The 15,625-nt window shown below is 46.9% G+C and overlaps 1 protein-coding gene across 1 annotated transcript in view; it reads right to left on the bottom strand.

Annotated features, from left to right (window-relative positions):
* Positions 1-14,070, bottom strand: part of SLC39A6 (solute carrier family 39 member 6) — a 55,475-nt gene extending 41,405 nt beyond the window's left edge. The window contains exons 1-3 of the mRNA XM_044293405.1: positions 13,473-14,070; positions 10,774-10,960; positions 6,653-6,822 (exon numbers count right to left, since the gene is read on the bottom strand). Coding sequence (XP_044149340.1) covers positions 6,653-6,822; positions 10,774-10,960; positions 13,473-14,018 — 903 coding nt within the window. The 5' untranslated portion in view covers positions 14,019-14,070. The remainder of the gene's footprint in view (positions 1-6,652; positions 6,823-10,773; positions 10,961-13,472) is intronic.
* Positions 14,071-15,625: the final 1,555 nt, after the last annotated feature.

The raw sequence follows: 15,625 nt of genomic DNA, 5'->3' as shown, positions 1-15,625 counted from the left end.
TGGACAGGGGTTATACGTCTATGTTTGTTAATGCACATTAGAAGACCTGTACATGCATATGTACAGCTAATTATGGTTATTGGGCCTGTCAGTGTCCCTTTAAAGCACGGCCACCACTGTTGGATTGCAGGGTGGTCTTAACCATAGAAACAAGCAGTGTATAAGGTGATAGAAAAATGAATCCAGCCAGCAAAGGAGGCAATATGTGTAATAATACATTAGTAAGTGGCTTCTATTAACTTTCGCTACATGATAAATGCCACTTGCTGAAGCGAGACAACTCCTTTAACCACTTCAGCCACGCTAGGTGAAACCCCCTTCATGACCAGAGCACTTTTTACACTTCGGCACTACACTCCTTTCACCGTTTATCGCTCGGTCATGCAACTTACCACCCAAATGAATTTTACCTCCTTTTCTTCTCACTAATGGAGCTTTCATTTGGTGGTATTTTATTGCTGCTGACATTTTAACTTTTTTGTTATTAATCAAAATGTAACGATTTTTTTGCAAAAAAATGACATTTTTCACTTTCAGCTGTAAAATTTTGCAAAAAAAACGAGATCCATATATAAATTTTTCGCCAAATTTATTGTTCTACATGTCTTTGATAAAAAAAAATGTTTGGGCAAAAAAAAAAAATGGTTTGGGTAAAAGTTATAGCATTTACAAACTATGGTACAAAAATTTGAATTTCCGCTTTTTGAAACAGCTCTGACTTTCTGAGCACCTGTCATGATTCCTGAGGTTCTACAATGCCCAAACAGTAGAAAAACCCCACAAATGACCCCATTTCGGAAAGTAGACACCCTAAGGTATTCGCTGATGGGCATAGTGAGTTCATAGAACTTTTTATTTTTTGTCACAAGTTAGCGGAAAATGATGACGATTTTTTTCCTTACAAAGTCTCATATTCCACTAACTTGCGACAAAAAATAAAAAATTCTAGGAACTCGCCATGCCCCTCAAGGAATACCTTGGGGTGTCTTCTTTCCAAAATGGGGTCACTTGTGGGGTAGTTATACTGCCCTGGCAATTTAGGGGCCCAAATGTGTGAGAAGTACTTTGCAATCAAAATGTGTAAAAAATGGCCTGCGAAATCCGAAAGGTGCACTTTGGAATATGTGCCCCTTTGCCCACCTTGTCTGCAAAAAAGTGTCACACATCTGGTATCGCCGTACTCAGGAGAAGTTGGGGAATGTGTTTTGGGGTGTCATTTTACATATACCCATGCTGGGTGAGAGAAATATCCTGGCAAAAGACAACTTTTCCAATTTTTTTATACAAAGTTGGCATTTGATCAAGAGGTTTATCTCACCCAGCATGGGTATATGTAAAATGACACCCCAAAACACATTGCCCAACTTCTCCTGAGTACGGCGATACCAGATGTGTGACACTTTTTTGCAGCCTAGATGCGCAAAGGTGCCCAAATTCCTTTTAGGAGGGCATTTTTAGACATTTGGATCCCAGACTTCTTCTCACGCTTTAGGGGCCCTAAAAAGCCAGGGCAGTATAAATACCCCACTTTGGAAAGAAGACACCCCAAGGTATCCAATGAGGGGCCTGGCAAGTTCATAGAATTTTTTTTTTTTTTGCATAAGTTAGCGGAAATTGATTTTTTTTTTTGTTTTTTCTCACAAAGTCTCACTTTCCGCTAACTTAGGACAAAAATTTAAATCTTTCATGGACTCAATATGCCCCTCAGCAAATACCTTGGTGTGTCTTCTTTCCAAAATGGGGTCAGTAGTGGGGTATTTGTACTGCCCTGGCATTTGAGGGTCTCCGCAATCATTACATGTATGGCCAGCATTAGGAGTTTCTGCTATTCTCCTTATATTGAGCATACAGGTAATGAGATTTTTTTTTCCGTTCAGCCTCTGGGCTGAAAGAAAAAAATGAACGGCACAGATTTCTTCATTCGCATCGATCAATGTGGATGAAAAAATCTCTGCCAAAAAAAAAAAAAAAATGGAGGGGAAAGGCGTCTGCCAGGACATAGGAGCTCCGCCCTACATCCATACCCACTTAGCTCGTATGCCCTGGCAAACGTATCTGTCACTGCAGAGGAGAAAATCCCGTCTTGCAGCGCCGCATACACCGACTTGCGTGTAATCTGACAGCAGCGCAATGCTTCTGTCAGAATGCACATCGGTGCTGCAGTCAATCGGTTGGTCCACCTGGAAGGTAAAAAAAGGAAAAAAAAAAACCAGGCCGCAACGCAATAATTTTATTAACTTTGCAACAGAACATATAAACTTTAACTTTTTTAACTGAACATTAACCTTTTTGCTTACTGTTTTTTTTTTTTTTTTTTTTTACCTTTATAGAACAAACCTCTCCTTCCCCATGGGTCAATGTGCAAAGCGCAAATCGCCCAAAGATGTGGCGAAGTGCGTTATGCACTTTGTCCCATGTGAAAGGAGACGTTTGCAGCAGCAGTGAGTGAATGGGCCCTAATAGCCCTGTGTGCCTGTCCTGGTGAGATGATCCCTATGCTAATAGTGTACCTGTGAGTGGTACTTCCGGAAACACTCTCCAAAGCATAGGGCAGGGTGGTCAGGACAGTCAGGACAGAAATAGCGGGTGTCACGCCTTATTCCACTCCTGCTACAGACACGACATCTTTTTCGGGGTGACTGTTGGGTTGAGGTACCAGGAACGACATTGGGGAAATGTCGCTCGTGTAGACGGCTAACTACACTGGTGGTTGGGGCCACGGAACCTCCTGGATACAGGAGGTTCTCGATGATCTCTTCCCGAAATTTGAGGAAGGATCCAGTTCTCCCAGCCTTACTGTAGAGAACAAAACTATTGTACAGAGCCAATTGAATTAAATATACAGACACCTTCTTATACCAGCGTCTGGTTCTGCGGGAAACTAAATACGGAGACAACATCTGGTCATTGAAGTCCACCCCTCCCATGAGCAAATTATAGTCGTGGACTGAGAGGGGCTTTTCAATGACACGGGTTGCTCGCTCAATTTGTATTGTCGTGTCTGCGTGAATGGAGGAGAGCATGTAAACGTCACGCTTGTCTCTCCATTTCACCGCAAGCAGTTCTTCGTTACACAGTGCGGCCCTCTGCCCCCTTGCAAGACGGGTGGTAACGAGCCGTTGGGGGAAGCCCGCGCGACTAGTTCGCACGGTACCACAGGCGCCAATCCGTTCTAGAAACAAATGCCTAAAGAGGGCCACACTTGTGTAAAAATTGTCCACATAAAGATGGTACCCCTTGCCGAATAAGGGTGACACCAAGTCCCAAACTGTCTTCCCACTGCTCCCCAGGTAGTCAGGGCAACCGACCGGCTCCAGGGTCTGATCTTTTCCCTCATAGACACGAAATTTGTGAGTATAGCCTGTGGCCCTTTCACAGAGCTTATACAATTTGACCCCATACCGGGTGCGCTTGCTTGGGATGTATTGTTTGAAGCCAAGGCGCCCGGTAAAATGTATCAGGGACTCGTCTATGCAGATGTTTTGCTCTGGGGTATAAATATCTGCAAATTTCTGGTTGAAATGGTCTATGAGGGGCCGAATTTTGTGGAGCCGGTCAAAAGCAGGGTGGCCCCTGGGACGGGAGGTGGTGTTGTCACTAAAGTGCAGGAACCGCAGGATGGCCTCAAAACGTGCCCTGGACATAGCAGCAGAGAACATGGGCATGTGATGAATCGGGTTCGTGGACCAATATGACCGCAATTCATGCTTTTTTGTCAGGCCCATGTTGAGGAGGAGGCCCAGAAAAGTTTTAAGTTCGGAAACTTGGACTGGTTTCCACCGGAAAGGCTGGGCATAAAAGCTTCCCGGGTTAGCGGTGATAAATTGTGTGGCATACCTGTTTGTTTCGGCCACAACTATGTCTAAAAGCTCCGCAGTCAAGAACAGCTCAAAAAATCCCAGGGCCGAACCGATCTGAGCTGTCTCAACCCGAACTCCAGACTGGGCAGTGAAAGGGAAAACTACAGGTGCGGCTGAAGTTGGGGACTGCCAATCAGGGTTTGCCAGCACCTCTGGGATTCTAGGGGCTCTACGGGCACGTCTTTGCGGTGGCTGCGACAGGGTCACTACTGCACGTGCCACCGTACCAGCTTCAACTGCCCTTCTGGTGCTCGCTACTTCACCAGGTTGTACGGCAGTGCTGGTACTAGGTCCAGGGAGGGCTGGGCTGCTGGTGTATGCCTCACCACGTAATGCGACAGCACCAGCCCCACTCTGCTGCTCTTGAAGCGGATCCTGTGCAACCTGCGGTCTAGCGACACGGGGCCGGGTACGCCTGGTGGTATCAGGGACCTCAGCCTCCTCGTCCGAACTTTGGGTCAGAGAGCCACTGCTTTCTACAGGTTCGTATTCTGACCCGCTGGATTCATCAGATGAGGGTTCCCACTCCTCATCCGACTGGGTCAGAAGCCTGTAGGCCTCTTCAGAGGAATACCCCCTGTTAGACATGTGGGCAACTAAATTTAGGGGTATTCCCTGAGACTACCCAAGAAAAAAAAAGCAAGCCTGTCTTACAAAGGGGAGGCTAGCGAAGTACCGGAGGCCGCTGCGGTTGATAAAAAATATCAAAACTGATTTTTTTATCGCCGCAGTGCGTGTAAAGTGAATGTGCAGTGATCAAAAAAAAAATTTTTTTGGTCACTGCGGTGGGGCGGGTGTGGGCGAACGCATGTGTGGGCGACCGATCAGGCCTGATCGGGCAAACACTGCGTTTTGGGTGGAGGGCGAACTAAAGTGACACTAGTACTATTATAGATCTGACCGTGATCAGTTTTGATCACTTCCAGATACTATAAAAGTACAAATGCTGATTAGCGATACGCTAATCAGCGAATAACGGACTGCGGTGCGGTGGGCTGGGCGCTAACTGATCGCTAACTACCTAACCAAGGGACCTAAACTATACCTAAAACCTAACGGTCAATAACAGTGAAAAAAAAAGTGACAGTTTGCACTGATCACTTTTTTCTTTTCACTTGTGATTGACAGGGGTGATCAAAGGGTTAATTGGGGTTCAGGGGGGTGATCTGGGGCTAAAGTGTGGTGTTTGGTGTACTCACTGTGAAGCCTGCTCCTCTGCTGGATCCAACCGACGAAAAGAACCAGCAGAGGAGCAGGCAGCCATATAACAGATCATATTTACAAATATGATCTGATATATGGCTCTGTGATTGGCTTTTTTAAAAATCAGCAACCTGCCAGCCACGATCATTGGCTGGCAGGTTGCTGACGAAATGGTCCTGAACGAAATGCCGGCGCGAACTGCGCACGCGCGGGCGCATACTCGCGTCTCGCGAGATGACGCGTATATGCGTACACTGTGCGCAGCGCTGCCACCTCCGGACCGCACATCTGCGTTAGGCGGTCCGGAGGTGGTTAATGGATCTGGCACATCTTTCTGGCAGTCCATTCAATGCAAATCTAGGGCATTGATTTTCACCATTTCCTGGTGCTTGCACAAAAAGTTGTGAGTTTGACCGAATGTTTCTGGTGCACAACACTTGATAAATTCCCTTCTATATGCTGTGTAGAAAACACTATTTACTTTCATCTTTAGGTTCATGTTAATCAACCCTGCATGGTGATGGGGTTGGGCGATATACCGGTATCACGATATACCGCGGTATTAAAAAACGGCGATATCGCTGTTTTCTAAATACCGCTGTATATTTTGTGACGTCGTCGCTTTAAAAACTGCATCCGCGGCTGCCCTCCCCCATCATTATCTACCATTTTTTTCCAGCAGCAGCTCCTCCTGCTTGCTCCGAATGTGCTGTCTCCGCCCACCGAACGACGTCTCACATCGGAATCAGGTGACGCCCCCAGGCTGAGTTGACAGTGCAGTACAGCAGCAACTGCTGAGTCGGCTCTCAAGTGAACCGAAGGTCAGGAGGGACTTACAATGTATAGTTATTGCAGGGACTCATAATTGTCTGAGAGTTTATTAGTTAAAAGAATCGTGTCACCGAGTCCCTACCAGACTTCCTGCTCTGCTGCATGCACCCTGTACACACATAGCTCCGCTACATGCTATACTAATGCGCCAACCGGGAGACAGGGAGCCTGGCAGGGACTCGGTGACACGATTCTTTTAACTAATAAACTCTCAGACTATTCTCCGAGTACCTGCAGGACTCCCCTGTGCTGTGAGTCAGTGCTGGACTGCTGGCTGCCTCTGGTTGGACAGCGGGGAGGGGCAGGGCTAGCCTCCCTTGTCGGCTCCTATTACACTGCCTGCTGCTGCCTCTATGCTAATCGCAGTGAGCCATCATGTGTCCCTCCAGTACCTCCCCCATGACATGAACAAGAAGTAATTATGGTGGTGGTTGCAGGCAGGTGACAAGTCACAGTCACACAGGTGTCCATAAGACATGGGGGGGCAGCTGCTGCCCCCCACAAGCCCCATACTGTATGTAATGTCTCCTTGTGGTCCCCCCATACAGTATACCTACATCATTAGCCATATCGCTGGCTCCTAAAGACACTGTATTGTCCTACAGAATCATTCCATAGAAACAGTATCGCTGTCATATGGTACACAATGCCACAATGTAGGTTCAATATGGGCCCAAAAGAGAGCGCTTGCGTAGTCTGTCACTGTAAAGACATTTAAATACATGATACTTCAGACACTAGACTCATGAAACACTTACATGTGGAAGAAGGTGCAAAAATGCATCTCCGCTTAAAGTGCCAACTGCCAGCGCCACTAGGAAGCTTAAGAGGAACTTGAAGAAAACTTTGTTCATCAGAGGAACCAAGATGATCCCCAGTAAAGACAATACACTAATGATAGTGATTGCTATACAGCCGCCAATCCAAGCTGTAAAAAACAAAACAAAAAAAAAAAAAAAAACATGTTATCCCTATAGAAACTTTACTTTACAGCAGACCTGTCAGGCTGATGTACGCCCATACATCAAGATACAAGTATATAATCCAAATAAATCTAACATTTCGGGAGAGGTGACATTCATGTGACGATGCTGAGGTATCATTTGCTCTAAAGAATCATGTCTTCTACTAGCCTGTTCACTGTCCCTCTGTTCCAGAGCTGATCGTCCTATCTCCACTGCTTCTGGTGTCCTGTGGACCAGAAGTGTGACATCCCAATCTGGTCACTAACACTGCTGCAGCCATTCATTGGCTGTAGTGACATGTCTCAGAGTGGCACTTGACTGCTCAGTGGTCACGTTCCCCTGAGGGACAAGTCACCACTAAGGCCAGTGAATGGCTGCAGGTCCACAAGAGAGCAGAGGCAGTGAGGCCAGGACCCTCAGTGCCAACAACATAAACTACGGTCATAAAAGTCAGTTTCAGTTGAGGTAGTTAAAAAAAAACAAAAAAAAAAAAACACCCAAACCAAAAGCGACACAATATGCAATGCGTGTGTATTTTACAGTAACTGTGCTGCGATGCACGCGTATTTAACCTCTTTTGTCGCCGGACCCTAAACTGTGCGAGCAATTACCACGCTGCAAACCACAATGGATGTGGTTTTGTGGCACTCTACACAACCTGCAAAGTGAAAACCCAACATTACGTAGACACGGACACTAATTACTGAGATCAGGTTGTTTCAGCCACAGTCAACGCACACAACTATATACAGCCATACAATCGCCATAGACAAACCTGGGTAGATGCCACTTTTCAACAAGTTCTGGTTTGCTAGAATTTCCCCTGGCCAACTGTGCCATCAACATTAATTGAAAGCTTCTAGAGTAGATCATGCAAACTCAGGGTTGCCGAGTGCATAGTGAACAAATCTCATATCCTGTTACATCACAAGTTTCCAAACAGTCACTGGAAGCGACTTCAGCACAATAAGGCCTGGTTCACAGTCAGTGATTTCCATCAGTGATCAGGAGCCAAAACCAGGAGCAGGTCAAAAGGCACAGAAGAGGTGCAGATCTTTCCATTACACCTTATCTTTTTGTCTTCATTAGTTCAAAGGGTCGTACCATCCCAGACGTTGGGAACATATCGCTAGGAATAATTGGAGGGCAGCCGCACATGCATGGTTCGCCCTTCATGAATTTGCCAGCTCCATTCCAAGTATAGGTGCGGGTATATAGAGTAGGGATCATCAATTATCAGACAGCTGAGGACATATCCTAGCAATATACCCCCAATGTCTGGGATCGGGCAACCAATAAATATCGGGCAACTGCGACTTAATGGGCCACGACCCAAACGGATCACTACCACACCATTAGGTCGTATGCCAAGGCATCAGTGTTTGGTCAGCAATTTCCAACAGTGATTGAGAGCCAAAAAGAGGTGCAGGTCAAAAACACAGAACAGGTGCAGATCTTTCCATTATACCTGATCTCTTCGGAGACTTTACTCCGGGTTTTAGCTCCTAATCATTAATGGAAATCACTGACCAAACACTGACATGTGGAAGAGGCCTTACTGTTCATTGAGCTTATGTTCTCCATGGTCGAGCAGCTGCATACAAGCCAAAGATCAACATGCACCATGGGCCAAGTGCCAGCTGGAATGGTGAAAAGCACAGTCATTGAACTTTTTTCTGGAGTGATGCATCACTATCTGCAGTCTGATGGACAAAACTAGATTAGGAACTCTACTCCATGGAATACATTGTGGCTACTGTAAAAGCTGGTGGAAAAGGAACTTCTTTAAGTCACAGTTTCAGCAAGGCCCATGATGTTCCATGAAGTGCAATGTTATTACTATAGCATAGTAGACAGTAGACAGCTGTATGCTTCCAACTTTATGGAAACAGCCATAAAAACATGGTATGACTAGTTTGGTGTGGAGCAACTTCAGTGGCCGGCGCTAAGCCTTAGCCTCTATCAAACACATCTGGGATGAATCCCTATTTCTCATTCACATGTCAGTGTTTGGTCAGTGATTTTGAGGTGCGGCTCTAAACACAGAGCAGGTGCAGAACTTTCCCTTATACGTTATGTCTGTGGAGGCTCCAGTCCTGGTTTTGGCTCACAACCATTGACAAAAACACTGACGTGTGAATGAGGCTTTACTTTAATTGTGAGCTAGACCTTTTCACCCAACATCAGCATCTGACCTCACAAATACTCTTTTGACTGAACGTCTTAGGGAATTTGTGTCCATACTCCAAAATCTTGTAGAAAACCTTCCCAGAAGAGCAGCCAACTCCATATTAACATCAATATTTCAGAAATAGGATGTTCAATAAGCTCATTGAGGTGTGATGGTCAGGTGTCCACATATTTTTAGCTCTACGGGGGGGTCATTTATCAAACAGAAATACACCTAAATTAGGCGTACTGATTGCGGTGCAATCTGCATCTTTTCCCGGCTCACACCAGGTCTAAAAAAGGGGACGTGGCGTGGGCGTAGAAAATGGTCTAAATGTAAGGCCTCTTTTACACTTGCGTTGTCCGGATCCGGAGTGTACTCCACTTGCCGGAATTACACGCCGGATCCGGAAAAACGCAAGTGTACTGAAAGCATTTGAAGACGGATCAGTCTTCAAAATGCTTTCAGTGTTACTATGGCAGCCAGGACGCTATTAAAGTCCTGGTTGCCATAGTAGGAGCGGGGAGCTGTATACTTACAGTCCGTGCGGCTCCCGGGCGCTCCAGAATGACGTCAGAGCGCCCCATGCGCATGGATGACGTGCCATGCAATCACGTGATCCATGCGCTTGAGGCGCCTTGACATCACTCTGGAGCGCCCCGGGAGAAGGCACGGACGGCAAGTATGCTGCTCCCCACTACACTTTACCATGGCTGCCAGGACTTTAGCGTCCCGGGAGCCAGGGTAACCATTGAGAAAAGGCTAAACGTCGCATCTGGATCAATGCCTTTCAATGGGCATTAATTCCGGATCCGGCCTTGCGGCAAGTCTTCAGGATTTTTGTCCGGAGCAAAAAGCGCAGCATGCTGCAGTATTTTCTCCGGCCAAAAAACGTTCCGTTCCGGAACTGAAGACATCCTGATGCATCCTGAACGGATTTCACTCCATTCAGAATGCATTAGGATAAAACTGATCAGGATTCTTCCGGCATAGAGCCCCGACGACGGAACTCTATGCCGGAAGAAAAGAACGCAAGTGTGAAAGAGCCCTAAGCCAGCAAGGAAGCCGTCCCAAAGACATTCAGTCAAAAGAGGATCCGCCGAAGTTATGTACAGGCCGGCGGCGCCTCTTCATAACTCCAGCAGATCAGATGCCAGGCATAGGGGTCTAAAACGCCAGTCTTAATAAGTGTGCCCCATAGTGCACATTCATGACAAATATTCTGTAGTATTTGTGGAGACATTCAGGGAATACACAGAGGGTGACAGGTACAACAGACTAGAGTAACAGTGACGCGTGACAAAAGAACCTCAGAGTAAGGCTACATGAACACAAATGTTGTTTGTTTCCGGTCTTTCTGCAGACCCATTCAATGGGACGCAAAAAATGCAGACAGCACACCGTGTACTGTCCGCATCAGTATTTCCCTTCCGTAGCCACGCGGAAAAAAATAAATATAGAACATGTCCTATTCTTGTCCGTTTTAGGCATTGTTACAATGTATCCGCAAATTTGCAGACCGCAAAATACATACGGTCGTGTGCATGTGGCCTAAACCTAAGGAATACTCTGCTTTCTTCCTGCTTGTAAAGGGAGAAATGCCTTCATTTATATTTGGATTATGCAGCTCTCATATTTTAATACAAGTATCCAGCAATGAAGGCCTTCTGTTGTAGGTCAGACATTGTACTCCAGCCATCCTTGGAGTGTAGAGTGCATCTCTATAAATTGCACTACATCTTACCTACTTTCTTGGAGTACGCTCCTTGGCTACTTTCTGCCACCGCCGCCTTTTCTTCAGCATTAATCAGACAGGACTTCCTGTCAATCTGATTGATAATTGCTGGACATATGTAGCCAAATTCATTGACCCCAAGCAGCATGTGCATGTCCATCCCATGTGATGTCAGCAGTCTGGAGGCGTTCAAACACTGGAACCAAGAGACAAGTTAGGCAGAAAGAATGGCGTCACGGTCCTCTTCCATCAGGTGGATTATCATTTTCCTTGGTCTTACAAATATTGGGGGAGATTTATCAAACTGGTGTAAAGTAGAACTGGCTTAGTTGCCCACAGCAACCAGATTCCACCTTTCATTCTCCAAAGCAGCTGTGAAAAATGAAAGGTGGAATCTGATTGGTTGCTATTGGCAACTAAGCCAGTTCTACTTTACACCAGTTTGATAAAATCCCCCCCATGATCACAATCAGCCCTAAATATGTTGTATCTACGGAGGGAGGGACCGCCAGACACCAGGCTCTGCCAACAGCCGCCATATGGCTATGTTGACCTTTAGTCCTGTCTGAGCAAGCTAAAACCAATATGGTTGCCAGTGATGCCCACATAGAAACTTGGGAAAAAAGATATAACTTTCGCCCAACAATCAAGACAAAGATTTCAAACATGGTCGACTTCGTTTCAGTTGGCTAAATGATAGTTTGAGAAGTTTCACGTGACAGAACCATTTTGGTTGAAATCATCTGTTTTGATCAATTTTAGACTAAGGGCTCATGCACATTGGTCCGTTTCTGATCCACATCTTTTGCAGACAACAGGCAGTTCTGTTAGGTAAATGTCACATGTGCAAAGCCGGTATCTGTACGTTCATGAGGCCTAATGTGTATGGGTACCTTCACCGATGGCATTTCGTCTCACAATGTGGGTTTATTCACCAGCGCAAGCTGCAGACTGCCACACATTCCTCTGGCAGCAGTCAGTATTCGGGGGTAGGCAACCTCCGGCACTCCAGCTGTTGTGAAACTACAACTCCCAGCATGCACACTTGCTCTGAGCTTCTCAGAACTTGCATAGAAATAAATAGAGCATGCTGGGAATTGTAGTTTCACAACAGCTGGAGTGCCACAGATTGCCAAAGGGGAAGATTGCCCATAGCAACCAATCACAGCACGGCTCATTTTTCCAGGGGGAGATTATGAAATGAAAGCTGCACCGTGACTGGTTGCTATGGGCAACAGATGGATTTGTACATGTCTATATTACATGCCGCTCACTGAAATAAATGGGTGACTATAATACATGACTAGTCCCCCCAGAACGCTTGCAGCTCAATATGGTGGAGCTCCCCTCTAGTTAAGGGTGCATTTACACGACTATTTTCCATGCGGATCAGATGTGGACCCATTCGTTTCATTGGGGCCACAGAAGATGCAGCCAACAGACTGTGTGCGGTCCACAACCCCGCAAAAAAAAATAGAACCTGTCCTATTCTTGTCAAGAACAGACATTTGTTACATAGTGCGGGACCTGCAGAAGGGGAAAATGCCGGATCCACATGACCAGTATCCGTGCTTTATAGATCCACGGTTTGTGGATCACAAAACGGATACAGTCGTGTGAATTCCCCCTAACAGAGAGAAGTCCAGACTATACTCTTCTATACGGCTACAGGATGCTCCTATAGGTGAACCCCTTAGAGGGCGGTTTTCATCTCAGACATTGGTGGTACATCATTAGGAGATAGGTGCAGGTCCCCCCAAAAGCGAAGGACAGCGCATCGCACAAGCGCCACCGCCCTCCATTCACTTCTATGGGAATTCCAAAAATAGCTAAGCACGCTTACTCTATTTTCACGCATTTTGTGCTGTGAGATCTCCTTCGCTTCTGGAGGGCCAGCTCTAGAGATAGGCGCAGGTCCCAGAGATGGGACCCACAACTCACACTGGTGCCATAACCTGGTGACATGCCACCAGTGAGTCAGACGACACAACCCCTGTAAAGAGGACAAGTCACATTCTCTTGACATTTCAGTTTTAGCAACTACTTGTATTCCCAATATAATAATTCTGGAACATCTATTCCTAGGACTATGATGTGCCATTCCTTGTTATTCCTGCTAGAAGTTATGAATTGCTGGCAGTGTGCAGTGAAGGTGGGGGGTCGTCCTGACTCTGGCATCATTGATTGGATAGTGTGCAGGGACACCCCCCCCCCCCCCCAACTGGTAACTCATCTGGATCTTCATTGCAAACTATCAGCAATTCATTCATAACTTCTAGTAGGAATAATAGAGGAATGTTACAACATAGAGCCATAAGAATAGATGCTAAAGAAGTTATTACATGAGGAATTCAGGTAACTGCTAAAACAGACATGTCAGGAGTGGGGGCAGGTCCTCTTGTGAGGAAACATGTGCAGGAACCACAGGAGTGACTGGCCATTATTACAAGCCTCATCTAAGGAGCGCCCGACCAGTCTGGTTGTGGCATCCAGGTGTACACTGGTACAAAGATGGCCAGCTACAGTGATGTGTATGTAATTCTCCCTGTGCCAATAATCTGGGCAACATGGCAATCTCGTGTGCCACGTATCTGGGCAACATGGCAATCTCCTGTGCCAATAATCTGGGCAATATGCTCTCCAGTGACTTGCCCACTAAAGTGGTCCGACCAGTGTAGATGGGTGACGTGTGACATGAACACACTTACCTCCTCCTGTGTCCCGGCGCCGGTGACAGATGCCCCTGGAGAGGGGACATGCCGCCTCTTCCGCGTCTCTTTACAAGTAGTGAGGCCGTGCTCCGGAGGGGAGGCTGCAGACTTGTGATGATGATGATTATGTGGATGGTGTTGATGAGGGTGGTGGTGGGGAGAATGATGATCACCACCATCATCATCATGATGATGATGATGATGGTGGTGGTGGTTGTGGTGTCCCGATGATGAGCTCCTATCAGTAATGCTCTTCAGTCTCTCCTCACGAAGGCTGCGGAGCAGTAGCCGGAAGCCGGCCATGGTCAGGCTCTGGTTGTTTTCCCCGTAGCGCTGGAAGAGGAGCAGCAGGTTGTGGCGCTGAGCCCTGGCCGCCAGTACCGGGTCTACTTCTGGAGGAACCTGGCTGGCGGGGGCGGCGGCGCCGCCCGTGCTGAACTGCTCGCTCGCCTGCGGGGAGAGAGTGACGGTAACGGCTGCCTCACTCCCGGTGCTCGGCCGGTAGAGAATGGCGGCCACAAGTAACACGAACACCGACCCCATCTTTACCCGCGTGCAGTTCTTTCTTTGCCGCAATAGACAGGACGCACGAGACACGCCCACACATAGTGGGACGTCATCGGATAGAGGCGTGGCCTCCTCTTGGCCACACCCTTCTAAAGTGCTGATTTATTGGCGCTCTGCACTCAGGCATTTTCCTCCTCAGGCAGTGAGGAATTGGAGAGTGCTGCGTGTACCGGAGCTGATGTCAGCCGGGTCCTCCCAGCTGCTGACTACAGGTGTGCTCTGGTAGAATATTGTCACATAAGTTCTGGTAGCATCCTCTGTCACCGATTCCGGAGAAAAGGACAAAACAATAGTGTTTGTCAGAATACTGAATCCAGACCAGGACTCAACAGACCCGTCAACCTAGTACAGTCACAGCAGACACTTAGGCTAGGTCCTGTCGCACCAATGTAGCGCGACAATTTTTAGAATTAGGCTAGGTCTACACGACGACATTTGTCGCGCGACATTTTGTTGCACCAATGTCGCGCGACAATTTTTATAATGGCAGTCTATGGTGTCGCACTGCAACATGCGACATGCTGCGACTGCGACGCGACAGTCGCAGAAAATCCATTCAAGATGGATTTTTCTGCGACTGTCGCGTCGCAGTCGCAACATGTCGCATGTTGCAGTGCGACACCATAGACTGCCATTATAAAAATTGTCGCGCGACATTAGTGCAACAAAATGTCGCGCGACTTTTTGTTGCGCCCTATCTGTCGCGCGACTTTTTGTTGCGCGACAAATGTCGTCGTGTAGACCTAGCCTTATAGTCTAAGGTGTCGCACTGCGACATGCTGCGACGCGACAGTGTCGAGGGGGAGTACGATGGGTGAAGTGAACGCATAGCACCCGCACTGAATCCTGACCCATCCATTTCAATGGGTCTGTGTACATAAGTGTTTTTCACACATCAGTTCTGCGTTACCTGAGAATCGCAGCATGTTCTATATTCTGTGTTTGTGATGTAGTTTTAGCCCTATAGAAGTGAATAGGGCTTAAGTGAAAAACGCATTGTGTCCGGATGCAATGCGTTTTTCACTGATGGTTGCTAGGAGATGTAGTTGTAAACCTTCAGTTTTTTTTCACGAGTGTGAAAAACGCATCAAAACTAATTGCACCCGCACAGAAAAAACTGAAACATTGTTACGGTTTTTCAGCAGAGGAACAGACTGCTGGAATTATCTTGACTCTACCGCAGCCCGCCCCATTCACTATAAAGGGATTCCTCAGCTTTCTGGAAAAATACTGCTGCATTCAGCATAATGTAGATGTGAATCATACAGTGTGTGGCCATACAGCGGGAAGGAATGAGCGTGTTCCTTCCAACTGTGATGCCGGCCAGCCACTGCCACCAATTAAAATGCTTGAAATGGGTTAGTGAGGCAGGGATTGGTTAGGTCTCACTGCCCCACCAATGGAAATAAACATGACGGCCCGAGGGGGGTTGTTGGCATCCAGTTTCTTGTGCTTTTTCATAGGTATATAACATTTATATCTAAATATCATAATTATAGTGGATTTGATTATATATAAGAGGCCATGTTGTGATATCTTTCCTAGGGTTGAGAGAACCCGAACGTTAAGATTTTTGGACCCCG

The sequence above is a fragment of the Bufo gargarizans genome, chromosome 5 (genome assembly GCF_014858855.1).
Source record: "Bufo gargarizans isolate SCDJY-AF-19 chromosome 5, ASM1485885v1, whole genome shotgun sequence".
Classification (NCBI taxonomy): Eukaryota; Metazoa; Chordata; class Amphibia; order Anura; family Bufonidae; genus Bufo; species Bufo gargarizans.
The sequence above is the reverse complement of the archived record's forward strand: the minus strand, read 5'-3'. Positions and strand labels throughout refer to the sequence as shown.